This window comes from Phodopus roborovskii, unplaced genomic scaffold (assembly GCF_943737965.1).
Source record: "Phodopus roborovskii unplaced genomic scaffold, PHOROB, whole genome shotgun sequence".
NCBI classification, from domain to species: domain Eukaryota; kingdom Metazoa; phylum Chordata; class Mammalia; order Rodentia; family Cricetidae; genus Phodopus; species Phodopus roborovskii.
The window spans coordinates 1,042,195-1,062,428 of record NW_026126627.1 but is presented as its reverse complement, the minus strand read 5'-3'; the positions used below and the strand labels follow the sequence as shown (position 1 = coordinate 1,062,428).

Below are 20,234 nucleotides of genomic sequence, written 5' to 3'. Positions count from 1 at the left end.
GGCTCGGAGTCCCCACGCAGCAGCCTAAGTTTGGGCCTGAGAAACTGGTGTATTTACATTTGACTCCGCTCCGTCGTCCTGACGCAAACGCGCAAGCGGACGTGACGTCACTGCTCGGCGACGGCCACTAAACTGGCATGTTCCTCAGCCGGGCTGAGGTCGACAGGTTCAGCGCCCCCTGGCGCCTGCGTCCGGAACTTGCGTTTGTGGCATGTTAATTAGGCCCGAACAATCTTCGTGGGTCAATTATTTATTTCTACGTTCATTTGCAACAGGTTGTGTAAGACCCTCAGAATGAGGAGTCTTCCAGATTTGGTCGATGCCCCAAGAACTCAATGTCCAGTCCAGTTGCTGCAAAACGCAAGAGGCTTTAATGAACAGGAAACGTTTGCGCAAACTGGCTCCTCCAGCATGCAGACTAGAGAGAAGCCCCCTCCCCTGGGCCCAGGTGTTTTTAAAGGCAAACCCACAAGCTAGGGAGGGGGTGGGATCCTCTGTCCATTGAGTACGTGACCCTTGGAGGCCTGATGGTCTGCTATTAGGATCAACAGACCTTAGGGCCTCAGAGTGTGCTAATTAACCAGAGTTACAGCTATCTCTTTGTTTCCTAAGGACCCTATTTACCACCTGTAGACTCACAGGAAAGGAGGGGCAGAAAGGAGGGGCAGTGTGAATTCTTGTCATCTCAGGGCCTGGTGAGAGGAAGCTAGCAAATTCCAAGGAACAGATATTGGTTAGCTTTCTAGGTCAGACCGTCCTTCATTTAACTTCACTTTTTGGTCTTTCAGTTGTATCAAACATTTTCTCTCTTGGATTATTTTCCTTTTTTTTTTTTTTCCTGTGCCAGGGATCAAAACCACTGCTAAGCAAATCCTCTATCACTAAGCTAAATCCAAGCCTTGTCCTCCTTCAAGAACATCTGTCAGGTACTAAGGACAAGATCCACCGTCAATGGCCCTTTGTGGCTCCTAGCACACAGTAGATGTTCTGTATTGACATGCAAAGATCTAGCTGCTTCTATATCCAGACGTTAAGTTATTCCACGTTTGATTTACTCACCATGAATTTGTTCTGAGTCCATTATTGATAGCTACTGTCCTGGGTGGTAGGAGCTCAGGAATGTAAGGTATAGTCCCTCTATACATGTGACATACAATGTGTATTTAATAGAACGATAGCAATTAATATTTACTTCGTACCAGGCACTGTACAAAAGATTTTACATAACTTATCTAATGGAACCCTCAAACAACCTTGGGGTAGCTATTTTTCCAATAGTCCCCATTTTACAGAAGTGTAACTGAGGCAGAGGGAAAGGCTAAATTACCACCCCCCATCATGCTTACAAGTGGTAATACAGGTTATAACACCAGATTACAAGTGATTATAATACTAGCCAGTGATGTCCAGACCACCCCATCTTAAACCAGCTGGAGTCTGGTCTCTGAGTATGGGAAATTGTGATGGCTCATCACTGCATTGTAGTTGGCACCAGCGGTCACTCGGTCACTCAGTTTGTATTTTAAAAATGTTTTTTATTTGGCCTGATCTAGACATAGCAGTGGAGGTAAAAGCTATGCCTTGCACAGCCAAGCCTGTGCCTAGGTCAGTCGGGGCCTTTTCTATGATTGAGAAAAGAACCTAAAACTCTGTCATTCCTGTCTTGGCCATGCTCTGTAGTCCTGTAGCTTCTGCTTCCACCTCAGAGGAAACAGGACTTGTTTTAGATGGGGAATAAGTGGAGGAAACTAACACAGACCCCAGCAGAAAGAATTAGGTATCTTGTGGGAAGCTGGTGCATATTTAACAGACACTATGGATTATGAGTCTGATCGTGGCTCTCTATTGTTGGTCACTTACACAGGATCTATGTTTTATTGTTCTGGTCACGTAGCACTTGGTGGCATGCAGGATTGCATGGAACATCTTTATCTTTTAATGTGACCATTACAGCTCTCAGCCTATCCCATTTCTTTGTCTTTATTCATCCTCACTTACAACTAACTTGTGTTTAACTTTCTATTATGGAATCTCATAAATCTTTGTAAGCCACCCTCAGTTCTTTCCAAAACAACACAAGTACACAGTTGCTGTCTTAGGGTTACTATTACTGTGATGAAACACCATGACCAAAGGCAAGTTGGGAAGGAAAGGGTTTATTTAGCTTACATTCTCACACCAAAGTCCATCACTGAAGACAGTCAGGATGGGAACTCAAACAGGGCAGGAACCTGGAGGCAGGAGCATCATGATGCAGAGACCATGGAGTAGTTCTGCTTACTGGCTTACTCAACCTGCTTTCTCATAGTACCCTGGACCACCAGTACTTGCCAGCACAGTGTTTTGGTGATAGGCACCCTGGCATTGTTCCAGTGAAAATTTTAAATGTGCATTGGTGTTTTGCCTGCATGTACATCTTTGTTAGAATGCCAGATCCCCTGGAACTGGAGTCACAGTTATCAACTGTGCTGTGGATGCTGGGAAGTAAACCCTGGTCCTCTGGAAGAGCAGTCAGTGCTCTTAGCCATGGAGACTTCTCTACAACCCCCTAGTGGAACATTTTGAGTATTGTATACATTAATGGACTGTTTTGTTTAGTTTTTTGTTGTTGTTTGTTTGTTTGCTTGTTTGTTTTCCCCAAGAATGGACTAATATAGCAGAGACCAAGAGTTCAGTTCACGATTCATTTCTCTGTTCTCCCTTCCCTGCCTTGCTAATTGGTGCAAACTAGATTTTCTACAGTGTGCAAGGAGAAATCTATTCCACATTGTCCTCCTACCCACTGGGAATCATGGCCCTGTGTCAGCAGACCCATTTCATTTCCAGCCCTCACCTCCATTTCATTTTAAGGAGTCACGGAGTGCCAGCCAGCTGGCTTACATTATGCCAGCTCTATTGCACAGTGACACTGCAATGCCATCAGTGGCGCAGTCACATTGTCACCTTTCATAGATGAATAAAATGCAGCAGGAAACTCCAGTTGGGTTGTATCCCTTCCATGTGGATGGCCAGACCAGGAGCCGCCTCTTCAAGGGCATCATCTCCAATCAAGAGCTGAAAAACACTTACTTGTGGCTGATGTGGAGCCGGTGAAGAGGAGGGAAGCAGGGATTGGCAAGTAGGAAGCAAGGAGGTGAGTGTTGTGGGAATATGATCCAATAGCCAATTGTATGGGGTGGCATGGCCCAAAGGATGTGGTCTTCTCTGGAGATATGTGACCCAAGAAGGGCATATATCTTACTCTCTTGGACCTGGGAGGGCTTGCTGAAGCCATGGCTTGGTGACCTTCTCTCGACCTTCCTTATCTCTTTTAGGAATGAATCAAATTCACCCCCCCACCATTATTTGGTTTACATATCTCCGGAAAAGACCATGCCCATTGGGCCAAACTTCCCCATACAATTGGCTATCAGACCAAATCCTCACAACATTTCCCACTTTTAGTCTAAAATAAAAATGAGGGTTCTAATCCTAATAAAAACTATGCACGATAAGAAAATTATCAAGTAAGAAATACATCTTAGATGTCCAGACCATACATAATTGGCAATTTTTATAGAGATTACTCCAAAAGCTGTCCTTTTCTAAAGAATCTGTCTTGTCTTGTGCCTAATATGCCCTTAGATAAGGTAAGAGAGGATAATAACTGTGACTATCTAATCTTCCACCCCATCAAAGACCTGAGAAGGAAAAAAATAACCTGAGTAAGCAGGAAGTACAAGCAAGCAACTTCCAAAAGAAGCAAGTAATGACAGAAACAGCTGGCTGCCTGGACAGTCACCCAAGGTTTCTCTGTGACACTGGGGCATCCAACTTTGGCTTATAGGTCTAGAATATCTGACACACCATTTTAAGAAGCAGGAGAATTTGTAGGACTGTCCTACCCTGTCTTGGCAAAGCTTGACAGTTGCTTTTCTTTGTGTCCTGCTGGCTCAGATTGGACAGCATACTTACTGAAGGTTCATATCAGAGGCGAGTTCAGCTGCCCTGGAGTACAAAGGACGTGCAATCTTTAAGACAACCCCAAAGGAAGATCAAGCCTTCCTTCTCTTTAGCCACTGACTTCCAGTTGCAGCAAATAAGGAATCATCACGGTGGTGCCTGCCTATGATCTGAGCATTCATATGGCTGAGGCAGGAACATGGAGACTGTAAAGCCAGCCTGGGCTACATGGCTCATCCTGTCTCACCCCCACACCCCAAACTGAAAACCAAAACCAAGCAGCAGCAGCAATAACAACATCAAAAAGAATTTGTGGGTTGGGTAGTGGTGGTGCACACTTTTAATCCCAGCACTTGAGGCAAAAGCAGATGGATCTCTGAGTTTCAGGCCAACCTGGTCTACAGAGTAAGTTCCTTGACAGCCAGGACTGTTACATAGAGAAACCATGTCTTGAAGAATCTGTGAAGTTTAGGCTGAGATAGTTAGTGGGAGACAACCTGAGTTCAGATCCCCTTAGGTTAAAAAGTCAGGTATGGTCACATGTGCACCTTGGGGATGAAAAGAAGCAACAGATCCAAGTAGTTCACTGGCCAGCCAGCCTGGTGTAGATGTCAGCTTCAGACTGAGTGATGTCTGTCTCAAGGGAATAATGCAAAGTGATAGGGCAGGACACCCAGTGGCTTCCTCTAACCTCTACACATACATGTGTATGCAAGAGTGTGAGTGTGTTGGGCTGGAGAGATGACTCAGTGGTTAAGAGCTTGTCAGTCAGCTGAGCCAGCATCCAGTGTATAGTGTATAGCAGGGTTGCAGTGCAAAGGTTACTAAAAGGGAGGTGGATGGGTTGGAGTGGCCTCTGCAGGCAGGATTCCAGGAGCAGCTCAGCAGACCACAGTAAACAGATTAGAAGCTCTGACCCAGAACTGTAGGTCCAAACACCTCCATCATCTGGGGGGAGCATGGCTTGCTCTCTGCCTTAGTGCCCTCCCCTCTGTCCTGAACCTTCCCCAGATATGCGCCTGATGGCACCAAAGCTGGGCACTTTGTGTCATAGCCAATTTCACTGAAAGCTTCTAAATGATGAGGGAAAGGGAGACTTTCCCTGAAAAACAAACTGAAAAGAAAAATATCAGCTCAGGACCCCAAAGACTAATTTTTCTGCACAAAGGAGATTTGCCCCAAAGGGACAAAGGGCAGGGAATAAGAGACAGAGACAGGAGATAGAGGACCAGGGAGAAGGGGAGGGAACAAACAAAAAGAGCAGGGATATTTGTCCAAAGGGGACAAAGGACTGCCTTTGAATAGAGAAAAGACAGGCATGGCACATAGGCAGATGGCAGCTTATAAAGGTAAAGGGAGAAACCCTGTGTTAGGATGAGGTGTTTAATTTTAAATGGGCATCTTAACTAGGTGAGCCAAAGGGGCTTTTGATTGCTGGACTTTGGAAGTCAGCCTCAGGAGGAGGAAGTGGGCAAATATGGGATTAGACCGTGGAGGCTAGCTTTAGGAATGTAACCTAATGGTTTTAAGCAAGGCCGAGAGATGGGGGAGGAGGGCAAGTCCATGTCTGCCAGGCCCAGGCTGACTAGAGTACTGAAGACCCCAGTAAAGCAGAATCTAGACACCCTGTACTAAAACAGGTTGCTTCTAGTCAGGTCTTGGATGTTCCTCCGCCACACACTCAGTCCCCCACCCCACCCCATCCTCCTCTCTTCCAGAACTTCACAGGGCAGGTGTTCTGCCATGGAGCTGTATCCTTAGTTCTTTTAACTCTGTTCTGAGATAGGATGTTCCTAAGTTGTGAGGCTGGGCTCCAGCTCGTCACCCTCTGGAGCAGCTGCAACTGCGGGCTTCTGCTAGATAATGTCTTAAAATTTCAAAATACTTTCTCAAGGATACCTGACCATTCTACACTTTCTCTGGGGAACTCTGCAGTCCTCTTAAAGAAACCTACAGCTCTGTGGGTTGATCTAGAAGAGTCCCAAAGTATAGAAGTAATGGAGGCAGCAACAATAATTCCCAACATTTATGCTCTTTTTTTCCCCTTAAGTTCACCAAACCACCTGCAGGTCCTCTCTGATTATAGGTACATATATGTGTATGCAAGTACACAGACATCCCCCCAAAAAACTGTCAGGGGAGTGTGGCGCCATGTAGGAGATATAGCACTGAGAAAAGTGACAGGTATCATTAATATCAATAATTGAAATATTAGGACAGGGTTGGAGAGATGGCTCAGTGGTTAAGAGCTCTGGCTGCTTATCCAAAGGACCTGGGTTCAATTCCCAGAACCCACATGGCAGCTATCAGTTGTCTGTAACTCCAAGATCTGATACCCTCACACATGCATGCAGGCACAACACCAATGCACATAAAATAAATACAATTAAAAATACTTTAAGAAGTATTAGGATAAATTACTGATGGTCAGAAGAGGGTGCTATGGTACACACCAATGTGCAGGGTGTGTTCTTCTCCATGCTAGAAAATTCTCTTCCTCAGTGTGCCACCAACTCCCCAACAGAAGAGTTGGAACCTGAAGAGCAGGTTCCCATTCTTTATCTGCGACTCTGGAATTAAGAAACAAAAAAGCAAAACAGAGCACAGTCTTCTCACCCAGTACCAGCGTGAAGGGAAGGCTTGTTTCAGATCTCATCCAATTTACAGATAGCAGAAACATGGATGCATTGATTGGATCATGCATAGAGTTGGGATATCATATGAGATATGGTGCATGGTCCTTTTACATAGGGATCTGAAAGCCTTAGTGAGGAATTATGGAAGTAGGCTCACATTATTCTTGACAGTGACCTTCCAAGAGATGTGTTACAATCAATTACAGTCATATGCCCCAGCTAGCTTTGGCCTTAGGCCACTAGGATTGTCAGAATCCTTCATTCCCATTACCTGATAGAACTCCATAGCCCAAGGTTCCCACTGGAGATTTAGGTACCAAAGATCCCAAAACTCAGAAAGGAGTAGTCCCTACTGGACTCAGAACAAGAACAGCCCAGCTGCCTGGTGCCTGTGCCTTTCTCAGATGGTGACTCAAGGCCCTTGTTCTCACCATAGGCAGAGGAAGCAAACCACTAGGCCCACACCCTGGTTCTTTTCAGCCTAGAGAACATGGGTGAACTAAACCACAAAGCCCTGTGGCAGCAGGGATCTTGATGCAAACATTGCTCTATCCTACTCTGCTCCAACCTGGACAGCTAAGTAAAGGCTATCTCCATTGTCCTATCTCTGTTCACTCCTCCTTCAAAATGCCTGACTAGGAAGTCTAGTTGGTGGTTTCAGGGTGACACTGGGAGAGATAGATGAAAGCTCAGCAGAGTCATGTTCCAGGGGCTAGGAGGTAACTGCCTTTGCTGGGAGAGGCATAGAAAGAGAGGAGATAGAAAAAGGAATTGGACAAACACAGTAGCCTTAGTTTGCAGCCCCACCTGGCAGGCATTCCAATTCTCCAGTGTTTTCTGGAAACTCCCTTGGGGCAGAGCAGCAGGTATGATTCCCTGGGATATCAGGGCCTCACAGGGACTCAAGTGGAAGACACGGAGTTGAACAGGCAGCACCTTCAACTTGACATATGTCATCTGGTACCATGTCATGCCTGTTGTCACCCCCATCCTGAAGAAGCTGCCCAGATAGATGGCAAGAAGTTCTGATCACTGCTTGTCCCTCAGTGTCTCCAGTATCTGCCCAGGAAACTCAGTCTGCAACAACTCTGATGGTGCCAACTCCAAGCAGAGGGATCAAGTCTACTGGGCTTTCCGTTTTATCCCAGAAGTTTCTGGCAGTCTTTCAGGAAGGGTTGTGATGAATAATTCCTTTCTTCAAGATTCAGCAGAGCCCAGCAGGATCTGGTTGGCGGCTGCTAGCTGGCAGGAACTAGCAGGCTTCTTAAAATTACTGGAGCAAGACATAGGGTACAAGGGACTTCCCAGCATGCCAGTGCCATCAAAGGACCTTGAAAACCTACATTGTGTTTATCCAAACAACTCTTACTCTTGGTTCACGTCTTCCATCAGTATTTTCTGCTGACAGTGGAGGAAGTGGGGGCCATGTCCTACTGCAGAGCCTGCCTACAGTTATTCCAGGCTGAGGTGGACAGCACATACTCTGCTTGAATGACAATGCAGATCCTTCTCCCCATATCACTGCGCTTTGAGAATATCCTACTATGACTTCATGATCTTTCCAAGCTCTAGGATTATGAGTACACACCAGGACACCTGGCTCACAGACTCCTCCAGTCCTCACCACTAAGAAATCCTGTGTTCTGAAATGGGTCCCCAAGGCCAAGGCCTCTTTAGTGACTCATAGGAAACCATCTCTTATCACCCAGGTGCAGAGTCACCCTCCTAACAGGAAACTCAACTCATGGGGAAAAGCCAAATAATGTATTACTGACTTTTTTTTTTTTTTTTTTTTGAGAATAGATTCTGTTGATTTTTATTTTCAGTTGAATCACTCCATTTCACTGTTTGATTTACTTATCTTCTCTCCCCTCCCCCAGCTTCTGGATGTGGAAGCTTAATTTATTGATTTTTAGCCTTTTTTGTTTTGTTTTATTTTTTGGTTTTTTTCAAGACAGTTTCTTTGTTGTAGTCCTGGCTGTCCTGGAACTTGCTCTGTAGACGAGGCTGGCCTCAAACTCACAGAGATCTGCCTGCCTCTGTGTCCCAAGTGCTGGGATTAAAGGTGTGTACTACCACCATTTGGCTCAGCCTTTCTTTTCTAATGTATGCATTTACAACTATACATTTTCCTGATCAGTGCATTGGCTACATATCACAAGCCTGATATCATTTTTATAACTTTTCTTTTTAAGAACTATGCTCTATGCTTCTCTGATTAACAATACAATATTCAAACCACACCATGGATTCCCATTAAAACTCTAAACAGAAGTGAAGGAAGTGAAGGAAAGGGAACAAATTGTTCGAGGCACAGACCTTTAATCCTAGCACTAGGGAGGCAGAGGCAGGTGGATCTTTGTGAGTATGAGGCCAAGCTGGTCTACAAAGAGAGTTTCAGGACAGCCAGAACTGTTACACATGAAACTCTATCCTGAAAAACAAAAAACAAAACCCAGAAAAACAAACAAACAAAAAAGGAAGAAAAGAAAAAAAGGAACAAATTGATGACTTCTGCTTTTGGGAGATTATTTCAGTTACTTTAAGAAACACACTTAGGAGGAGTAATGGCTGAGCATTACCAGCACACACTGCTCATGCAGAGGACCCACGTTTGGGTCTAATACTCAGGATAGGCAAGGCACAGTGTCCCGCAGATCCAGGGGATCTGCGACTGCTCATCTCCACAAGCACCTACACTCACTTGCATCTACCCCCACACAGACACAGGCACATCCACATAATTACAGTAAATATAAAATAGTAGAAATACATTTTAGGAGCCAGAGAGATGGCTTGGTTGGTAAAGGGCTTACCGGGTAAGCCTGAGAACTCTGTAAAAAACTGGGCACAGCAACATGTGCCTGCAATCCCAGGGCTGGGCAGGTGGTGAGGGGAGGGTGCCTGGGGCTTTGCTAGCTTCAGGTTCACTGAGAGATCCTGTCTTAAAAATGAGGTGGGGACTAACTGAGGAAGATATCTGTCGTCAACTGTTAACCTCTGGCTTCCTCACATGTCCCCGCAAATAAACACATTTTTGTTGTTTTGTTCTTAGCATCAGTATTTTTGCCATTGTGTATGTCTTATGAGGTGCCAGATCCTCTGGAACTGGAGTAACAGACAGTTGAGAGCTGCCATGTGGGTGCGGGGTCCTCTGGAAGAACAGTTGAGGCTCTTAACGACTGAGCCATCTCTCCAGCCCCATAAGCACATTTTTAAGTGAACAGAAAATCTATTAATATTGCGCCTCACTAGGAGCTTAGAAATAGAAAGCACCTGTGTTGCCAGCCTAGATTTACTAAATTTATTTCCTGTCACTGTGGTCACTTTTACAGCTGTTTGGACTTATTTTTCAATCACATTGTTGTTCACAGAATTCACAGAATTCATTAACAAACTAGTATTTTATATTCAAGGGTTATCAGTAGAACAGCAGAATAGAAAAGATGCCCAAGAGCTGCTTGGTATGGAACATCAGTCTGATTAGATAGAAGTCTAGAGCATTATTGCTTTATTAGTCTTATCTTAAAAATTATAAATTATTCCTAGGAAACCACCCTGTCAGACATTCTTCATTCTGCTCACTCTGACATCACTGATCTGTAGGTACCCAAATCCATCAGCCTGTGTTATGCTCTTTCAGCAGTTCTGAGGACTGGCTGAGGCCAAACAATGCTCCTCCACGTATGCTTCTACATGTAAAAAAGCATAGAAACATTTTTCTCTTTTTCTTTCTTTTCTTTCTTTTTTTTTAATTGTCTCAGTCAGTAGCTCAGTCAGAACTCACTCTGTACCTCAGGCAAGCCTTGATCTTGGATCCTCCTGCCTCAGCCTGCCAAGCGGCTGAGACTCCAGGTCTGTGCGTCAGGCCTAGGGGTAGAAACCTCTTCCGCAGTGTGCTGTTTCTTCCCTGGTCTTGTGGATAAGGGGTTGCATTCACACATGGGCCTCTATGCAAAACTTGAATTAGATCTAAATAAGAGTTCAACAAACGACTAAAGCTCCTATAGAAGAAGCCATTGATCATGCAAGGGATACATCTGAAACAACAAAAAAATACCTCAAGTTTAATGTGTGAGGAATGTCTTAAAGAAAATATCCTTGATGATCCTGGTCCAAGGTGGCTGCTTAGCACTGGCTTATCAGTGACACGAACTTGAAGACTTCTAGAAGGCTTCATGGCTGGGTATTTTTTTCTTTTTCTTATTTAGTTGCATTTAGGTTCTTATTTTGAAAAAAGATCTTGGAGATTTCCTTGTGGCCCCTGATGCTCTGTGGAACCAAGAATACTGGGATAGGAGACTGGCTTCCTCAGGGACACTGGTATGCCAATGGCATTTAGGGCAGGATTCCTGAGAGTAGAAACTGTGTCAAGTTTTGGGGATGGGAGCAGATGCTGTGTGAACAATGCAGGCTGTAGCAAGGGCCTCAGTTCAGCTTCTTGTTGTTGTCTGTGCTATGCACAGAAGCTAAAAAATCGACAATGAGCTTGGCTGTCTTCCTGGGTCTCTCCATCACCACTGAGTGGCCACAGTTTTCCAGAAGCTCTACCTGGCAGTTAGCAATAGACTTGGCCAAAATGTCTGCCCCAGACACATCAAGCACCTGCAGAGGAAGAGAAGGAAAGAAATGGTGCACAAAGATTTATATATTACACTGTATTGTTGTGGGCAGTTCCTACCACTGAGGCCTGGCAGGGGGCAGGAAGACGGGGTAAATGGAAGCCATCCGCACGCCTCCTGTTTGACTCTGATACTAGAAGCACAACATTGCCATTGACAACCAGGAAGGAAAGACAAGGAGGCTGAGGTCAGACATATCAACAGACAGATGCAGTGTGATGTGAACAGGGGCTCCATAGAAAGGAGCTGAGTGAGCAAATAAGAGCAGAGAAAGGGGAAGACACCATTCCTGGGTTCTGAGACAGCTGAGGGAGTAGAGGAATCTTTACAGAAAGGGGAAGAGCATGAGGGGGAGAGGTTATGGTAAGCCAGGGTCAGGCATGGCATGGTAGAGCGGATCCAATTTTATTCCAGGTTGGGGAGTGAATCCAGGGCTTTATGCATGCTAGGCAGCACACACCACCGTCTGCACATCCCCATCCCTATTCCAGCCTTGGGAGAGTCGGGAGTCCTGAGACCTACTAAGGGAAATAATTTGAGTAGTTGGCTCTATGCTGAAGTTGGAAGCCTAGGTGTAGGAAGGTCCCACTAGAAAATGAAACAGGTGAATGCTACAGGGGGTACTCTCACGAAAGACCTTCAGGGACCCCAGAGCTTCCCCAGGACTGATACTTTTCAAAAAAAACCCTCATTCACTTTTATTTTAATTTTAGTTATCCCTGTAGCATGCCTAATGGGTTCATTTTCTTTCCCTCCACATTTTCCTTTGGAGGTAGGTTTGCCATCGTGGCCTCTGTGTTAATCAAAGTCAACTGTAAGTCTTCCCAGCCAAGACCATCTTCTCTACCCTTACAGGCAAAAGCAAAGACCTTAAGTATTAAAGCTGTTTCTGAGCTTCAGTCTCAGCAACTTGAGATTTCCAGCACCTTCAAGTGGATAGGCAGAAAAGAATATAGTAGAGCGCCCTGGGCCAAGGAAAGGAATGTCAACATAGGGCTTCATGTGAAGGGATCACCAGCTGTGGGTGGGCACCTCTGCTGAGGTCTATTGCAGTTAAATAAGGATCAGGATAAACAAATAGGCTGAATAGTTGTTTATTCAGGGAGAAATAACTTACAACCTAGACAGATGAACACTAGCAAGTTCCACCGGTTGCTCTCCTGTCCTAGTCCCGCCAGCAAGAGAGCATTCCTGGTTCTTCCTCAGACCTCCTTCCACGGGTCACTCCGCCCATGGCTCCACCCTCCAATGGGCGTGGTCAGTGCCACAGAAGGAGGCAATGTAACTATCTCACTACAATTCCCCTTTTAGTCTAAAGAAAAGATTTAGGCTTGATACAAAACTATATACAAAACAGTGAATAACAAGTATGCTCTAAGAAAAGGAAAATCGAGAACAAAATGACCTACATATCTAGTCCTAGGGTGAAGGCATAACGGAGTTTACAATAAAGTTGTCCTAAGCTGGAAAACATGAGTCTAGTACCTAATATATTTAACTAGGAAGAGAGAATAATAATTGTGATAGTTTAATCTTCAACCTCATCAAGACCTGAGAAGGAAAATAACGATACTAGGATAGACAGGAAGTGCGGATGGGCAACTTCCAACAGGTGCAGCAAGGACAGAAACAGCAAGCTACCTGAACAGTCACCCTAGGTCTCACAGCAACGTTGGTACACCCAGTTTTGGCTAAAGCCAAGAGAACTTGACAGACCACAACAACAGCAAGGAGGTAGAATGGCTGTCTTACCCTGACTTGGCAAGATCCAGCAGTCTTCTATATTTGTCTCCTGCAAGCACATAGGACTGCATGTCCAAATCAGTGGTCAAGGTGGGGGCAGTTCTTTGCCCAAAAGGCCATTAGCTGAGGCGAGAATGAACTCCAGCAGGAGCAACAACAGTGTCCAACAGAGGTCACTACCTAAGCAGAACGAAACCCACATACTGGGGGGAAAAGTGCCCAGAGAGGGTGCAGATTAAGTCAAAATGACAGAAGCAGAAGAAGAAAAGAAGAAACTCCCAAACAAGGATCCATTCTGAAGAGAGATCAGAAGCTACAACTCAGAGGCAAAATATCCACATGGGTTTAACTTGGCACTGTCATGCTAGTCAGCTCTACAAATTCCCTGTGGTCACCCATGTGAAGCTAGTGTATGGTCCCTCATGAGATATGCATGATAGTGGGAACCATAGCAATTATTTCATCAGTAAATATTCTTAAAAAAGGTTCTCCATTCCAGGTGAATATGAGTCAAGTCAGGGCTTCACCTCGGGTTCAAAATTTACAGCGACCAAAAATACTCAGCATTGGAGATGAAAAATACGTAAGTACAGTGTTTTTTAACAAACACTAATTCAAAAGAGGTGGGGGAAGCAAGCTCTTGTATGCCATGCCTTGTGCACACAGAAACAAAAAGTCAAAAACAAAATCAAAATGTCTACCCTCTCACCTCCAGTCAATAACCACAGGAGCCTGATGTCTCACATAAACATCCTTAAGAACCCATGGTACCCTAGAGAGATGCCCAAACTCATGAAAAACAAGTAGTTCTATAGAATTGATTACTCAATAACACAGCAAGATGCTCACCTATCTATCCCAAACAAATGCCCCATGAGATAAAAGCAAGTTGCTTTCTCCTTTAACTACTCCCTACCAACAACACAATTGCCTCTTTGGGGCTTGTAGTATATAGCAATAAATTCTGTCTGTCCATATCCTTTCTTTCACCATCTGCCTATGTTACTATCTTTCCACACACAATGTTGGCAAGAAGAGATAAGAATGGCATTGGCGGTCTTCTCTTGAAGGCCTTTTATTCTGGTGGACTGAAAATGGAGGAGAGGTTCTTGACCTGATTGATCTACAGGAGCCCTTGCAGGAAGGGCTACCAGTATAAAATCAGCCATGCAGACTTTATACTGCCCAAATCCAGGAGTATCATCTACATACCTAATAATACATATACACAGATTCCTATCTCTGGGCACTACAGCAGTTGTCCTACTCGGGTCCAAAGGAACAGGAGGCTGAACTCAGTCTGATAGGTACAGGTGCTGTGACACCAAATGCTGATGACAGGGAAGGCAAAGAACAGGGAGCTTGGGAGCCAGAGAGCTTGGGCAAAAGGCCATTCATGGGGGATGTCCTTCTGTATGCTGCAAATATACATTTCTCTTATTGGCTGATGAATAAAGCTGTTTCAGCCAATGGACAGGCAGGATGTAGCCAGGCAGGAAGTATAGGAGGGGAGACCAGACTAGGAGAATTCTGGGAAGAGGGACGCAAAGAGCCAGGCACCAGAGAGATGCCATGTAGCTGCCGAGGGAGAAAGGGGGCCAGGAATCACTGGTAAGCCAAGATCACGTGGAAATACACAGATTAATAGAAATGGGTTAATAATTAAGAGAGAGTTAGCTAATAAGAAGCCTGAGCCATAGACCAAATAGTTTATAATTAATATAAGCCTCTGTGTATTTATTTGGAATTAAATGGCTTTGGGACCTGGTGGGACAGAAACTTCTGTCCACAAGTGGCGCTGGGATACTTACTTAGATCACAGCTGAAGAAGGACAGTGGTAGAAAACTACAGCATACTTCTAACTGAGGCCAGCATTCTGGCTCTCTTGATCATCTAGCTCCACAGGACAATGGGCTGTGGCCTGTCTTGGCAGCTCCCAAGGGACTAGCACTACTTTGGGAATTTTTTATAAAACAGAAAAGTCGTTGTTTTTCCATTTTTCCTTTCTTCCTGTTTTTTTTTTTTTTTTTTTTTTTTTTTTTTAAAGACAGGGTTTCTCTGCATAGTGTTTACTGTCCCTGGTCCTCTCCTTGTCCCTGTCCGTTTGTCCATTTGTCCGTTTGCAATGTACCCTGGGCCATCCTTGGCCTAGGCTCTACTGGCTTACCCACTGCATGCACTGTGAGTGCACACCAGCTCCCTCCCTCCTGGGCCATCTTTGCAGCTCTGGGTCTAAGTATGGTGTGACTTTCTGTTTCTGCTCTCAGCATCCCAGACAGGGCTCACAGTGTGGATTTTCACCTTGGGGTCTGCCAGGCTTGAAGGGTTCCTTATAAATTCATGCACCGGAAACTTATTCTTAATAGATCATCGAGATCTCTGCCCTCAGGGATAGATTAATGTCACTATCATGCTGTCCTCAACCATGCTATGCAACAGAAAGTCCCTCTCTAAGTGCAGGGCAGATGTTGGGTATCTACACATGGGCTTCCCAGGTAACCAAACCATATGTATTTCTACTCTTTTTAAATTACTCAGTTTCAGGAATTTTCTTACAGCAACACAAAACAATCAGAAAAAAAAGAGCCTGTTTTTAAATATCATTTTCTCATAATATTCTTTAATGGAAGACTGTGCACCCTTTAGAATACATTATCATTCATCTGCATCATACATTTATCACTGCCTCCTCTTGCTTTAAACTTTATGAAAAATCTTTGGTAGGCATGATTTCTCAGAAGCAATTACAAAGGTACCTCTGGGAATGAACTTGGCGCATCTTTGGAGATGTGATTATGAGCTGAATGGGGTCCCCATATTCTCACGTTGAAGTCCTAATCCCACTCGGCATTGGCCTGATTTGGAATAGTGCATTGCAGGTGTAACTAGTTAAGATGACCATAAAGGAGCAGGGAAGCCCTAAACCAGTATGACTGGTGTCCTTACAAAGGGGGAATGGGGATACAGACACACACACACACACACACACACACACACACAGAATGTCATGTGAAGATGAAGGTAGAACCTAGAGAATACATCTATAAGATAGGGTATGCCAAAGATGGCTGAAAGCAACAGCAGCTGGGAGGAAATGGAGCAGAGTCCCCAGAGTTCCCAGCCTTGTTGATTCCCTGATGAGAAGCCAGGATGATCTCTTGTACAAGGCCAGCTTGGGCTATGTGGTGAAACCCTATCTCAAAAACAAACAAACAAATTTCCTTTCATGTTACAAGTCAAACATCACTGTTCTCAGCTCACAGAACTGTGGCAGCAGGCATTGGCACCCAACACAAAGCCCACTTTGAAGCTCACTGCTTGCTTTCCCCACAGGGCCTGTGACATACCTGGTCTTGTTTCCCCCAAATGATCTGTGTGGGGACCTTGATCTTGTCCATGTTCTGATGCAGAGAGTATCTGGATTTCTCACTGACAATTTCCAAAAACACTTATCAGGAAAAAACAAAACAAAAAAACCATAATGAGTGAATGCAGTATCTGCACATAGGTTCCACAGCAGTGAGAGCTTCATTAAGTTCAGGCTGCTGCCCCTCTTCAGGGGGCCAGGAAGCATTTCAAGTACAGAGGTTTTTGAATTATAAGGCAGCCAGACACTAAGCTGAAGCTGTAGCAGGGCTACTTACGTTTCCGGTAGAAGCTGTTATGAGGGATGCGAACATCAACAAGGCCTTGAAGGATCTGAGGATAAATAATCCAAAGTTAGAAAACAAGAGAAATCTTACTTCCTTCAGCCTTTTCCAGCTCTGGGGCAGCACAGGGGAGAAAGCACAGCATTTTCCTGCACTGCCTAGAGCTGGGCTTGTGAATCCCCAGAATGTAGAATATAATTGGGAAGCTTTAAAAAAAATAAAAACAAAAATAAATTAGGGATGCTGGAGAGATACTTTGGTAACAACAGTTGCTGCTGTTACAGATGACCTAGTTTGATTCTCAGCACAAACAAGGAAGCTCACAACCATCTGTAACTCCAGTTCCAAGAGCTCTCATGCCCTCTTCCAGCTTCTGTAGGCACTTTATGCATGTGGTGCACAAGTAAAACATCTTTCACATTAAGACATAATAATAATAAAAAATTAGGGAGGAGCTTGGGAAATGCTGTGAAGCCAGAGGTCTGCATACTGTGTCAAAGATGCTAGCATGGCATCTTGAAAAACTCTTGGCTTAATTCAAAACAAAAATTTGGATAAACAAAATATCAGGTCATTATTCAAAGATATTCAAATGCAGAACAAGACTGAACCATCAGGATTGATGATCCCATAAACAATGAAGGAGTTGGGGACATAGCTCAGTTGACAAAGCTCTGGTCTAGCATGCACCAAGCCCTGATTATCTCCAGCATCACATAAACCTGGTGTGGTACAGCATGCCTATAATCCTAATACTCTAGAGGTAAAGGCAGAAGAATTAGGGGTTTAAATTCCTCTTTAGCTATACGGGGATTTCCAGGCTAGCCTGTAAAACATAAGAAGACCCTCTTGAAAGAGGAAGAGGAAAAAGAGGAGGAGGAAGAGGAGCAGAAGAAATAAACTATTAGGGACTCTGGGGAGATCCCCGTAGTTCCACAGAGCTCAGATTATTATCTGACATTGCCTTTGCTTTCCTTGCTGAGGGCTATAGCAAATATAGACAGGCAAGATCTCCAAGCCCTGGGCTACTAACCCAAATAGGTGGCTATGGCCATTTCCTTGCCTCGGGACTCTAAGTCAAAGCAAAGGGTTCACAAAGGTAGTCATCACGCTTCCCATTCACCAGGGAACAGGTCTAGACTCCTTCAACGTACCTTCTCAGGAGTTTTATGCAGACCCAAGTTGGGAAGACTAGTGTTATGTTCCTCAAAAAACCATGTCCTAAACACTTGGTCTTCAGGCGGTGGTGCCACTGGGGGGGGGGGCCTTTAGAGGTGGGACCTACTTAGAGATCACTGGTGATAATACTTTTGAATGATATATATTGGGATCCTGGTTCCATCCTTGTCTGCTTCCTGTTCACCATGAGATGAGCAGCTCTGTTCTACCACGTGCTTCCTGCCATGATGTTCTGTTTCCCCATGGCTCAAAGTAAAGGGGCCGAGTAACCATGGCCTGAAACCTCTGTATCCATGATGCTCTCAGGTATTTTCCCACGGTGATGGAAAGCTCACTAAAATATTGAACTATGGCTGCTTTTGACAAAAGCAGCTCTCTAAGGCATGGGTAGAACTCAGAGGTTCTGAAAGTGGAAGGACAGAGGTGAGGGAAATGACTATTTAATAACACTGCGCTCCATGGCAGACATTTTCTTCTTTCTACTGCCCACCCAGTATCTATACATCCATCTATCCTTTTCCAGCTCTGCTTAATTCAGTGGTTCTCATTGTTCCTAATGATGTGACCCTTTAACACAGTTCCTCATATTGTAGTGATCCCCAACTAAAAAATTACTTTCATTGCTATGTCGTAACTACAATTTTGTTACAGTTGTGAATTGTAATGTAAATATCTGAAATGGTCTTAGGTGATCCCTGTGAAAGGGTTATTCATTCTCCAAAGGGGTTGCAACCCACTGATCAATTCATTCCCTCATCTTGTTTTCCTGAACTACATATTTATGTCTGTATTTGCTAATCCATCCTTTCTCAACCCCTATATTATCCATCCATCATTCCATCCATCCATCCAACCATCTTCCCACCATTCCATCTTGCAGCATTAAACCATGTAAGTATACACATGTATCAATTCATACATCTATTCACTCTATCTCTAACACTAAGGCATCTATAATATCCACCATCCATCCAATCTATGTAAGTAAAACCTTCTTCATGAAAGTCTACTGCTAAAGTCTGGAGATAGACAGGTCCTGATCTTACAGAAAACAGAGCAGAAGGCACATGTGTGGTGATATATTATTTATGATTTATTAAAGCTTGCCTGAGCTTCAGAAAGCAAAGCCACCCACAAGCTATAGGGGTCAGGCAGTGGTGATACACACCTTCAATCCCAGCAGTCAGACTGAGGTGGTACAAACCTTTAATCCCAGGACTCAGGATTAAGAGGTAGGCAGATCTCTGTTAGTTCACAGTCACACTGACTATAAAAAGGTGATCTCAGTACCTGGGATCATATGCCTTTAATCCCAGCACTAGGGAGGTGGAGACAGGAGTGATATGGCTGGGTAGAGACAGGAATAGAAGGCAGGAGGAGACAGGAACTAAGAGCTTTGCCTCTGAGAACTCGTGGAGCCAGGATTGCCATTTCAGTTGGGTAGAGGTAAGATCTACTGGCTTGGCTGCCAGTAGAACCCCAATATCAGTCTCTGGGTCTTTTGTTTTTCGTGCTACATACTTGTGAACGAACATAACCACAAGATGACCTAATGGATTCAACAGTAGGTGGCCCTGGGAAAGAAAGGCTTCTGAAACCAACACATATTTTCTCCCAATGTTTTCTTATCCCCAACAACTAATAGCATGGAATCTCCTTTGGTCACAACATCCTAAAGATACCATAACTGGAAGAGGACAGTGCCACTTTATGACTAAAAAGATATTGAGGACAAATTACACCACAGACATAGATTGTGGATGTTTCCCCAGGAATGTACTGTACTTATTAACTAAGTCATGGTCACAAAGTCTGTGTAGCATCTATTCTCCACAGCCTAGGACCACCTCACCTTACCCTGAGGCAGGGTTCATTGCCTACAACCCAGGGAGATAATATGGGTTCATAAACCCTCAGCTGTGGACTCTCCTCAATTGACCTCATTCGGACACATGACCCCAACATGGTCCTCCGCCTATGGCTCCTGCTTTACTTTAGGCCAGACTTCCACTTGTACCACTTAACTGTCTAACCGCCTACTTAACACATCCCCTGGAGACCTCAAAAGCAATCTGACCTTAATATATCCAAAATGGAACTCTAAGCATATGTCCCAAACCTGAACTTCCACTGCCTTTACCCATCCAGCTTCAAGAACTGGAAGTCACCTATGACCACTGACTTTACATCACCTCCACTTCCAACCTGCCGTAAGACCTGTCCATTCTTCCTCACAACACATCTCAGCTAGTGCTGCTACCCAGTCAGTCTGTACCACCATCACCTCTAAGCCACAGTATATCCTAAGTAGCCCGTTTCTATTTGTGTCCTCTACAGTCTCTCTGTGTCCCTCCCACTATGCTTAGAAAAAGCAGACTCAGCCCCATAAACTACAAGGACATACAACATCTTCTCAGAGCAGCTCTTCAGAGACCATGAGGTCATACTGTGCTCATACTCA

General features: G+C 44.5%; 1 protein-coding gene across 2 annotated transcripts in view; it reads right to left on the bottom strand.

The window, feature by feature from the left end:
• Positions 1-10,357: 10,357 nt before the first annotated feature.
• Positions 10,358-20,234, bottom strand: part of Abhd6 (abhydrolase domain containing 6, acylglycerol lipase) — a 50,190-nt gene continuing 40,313 nt past the window's right edge. For both annotated transcript variants that reach the window (XM_051206677.1, XM_051206676.1), the window contains 3 exons: positions 16,589-16,643; positions 16,292-16,392; positions 10,358-11,183 (listed from right to left, as the gene is read on the bottom strand). In XM_051206677.1, the coding sequence (XP_051062634.1) occupies positions 11,007-11,183; positions 16,292-16,392; positions 16,589-16,643 (333 nt within the window). In that variant the 3' untranslated portion in view covers positions 10,358-11,006. The remainder of the gene's footprint in view (positions 11,184-16,291; positions 16,393-16,588; positions 16,644-20,234) is intronic.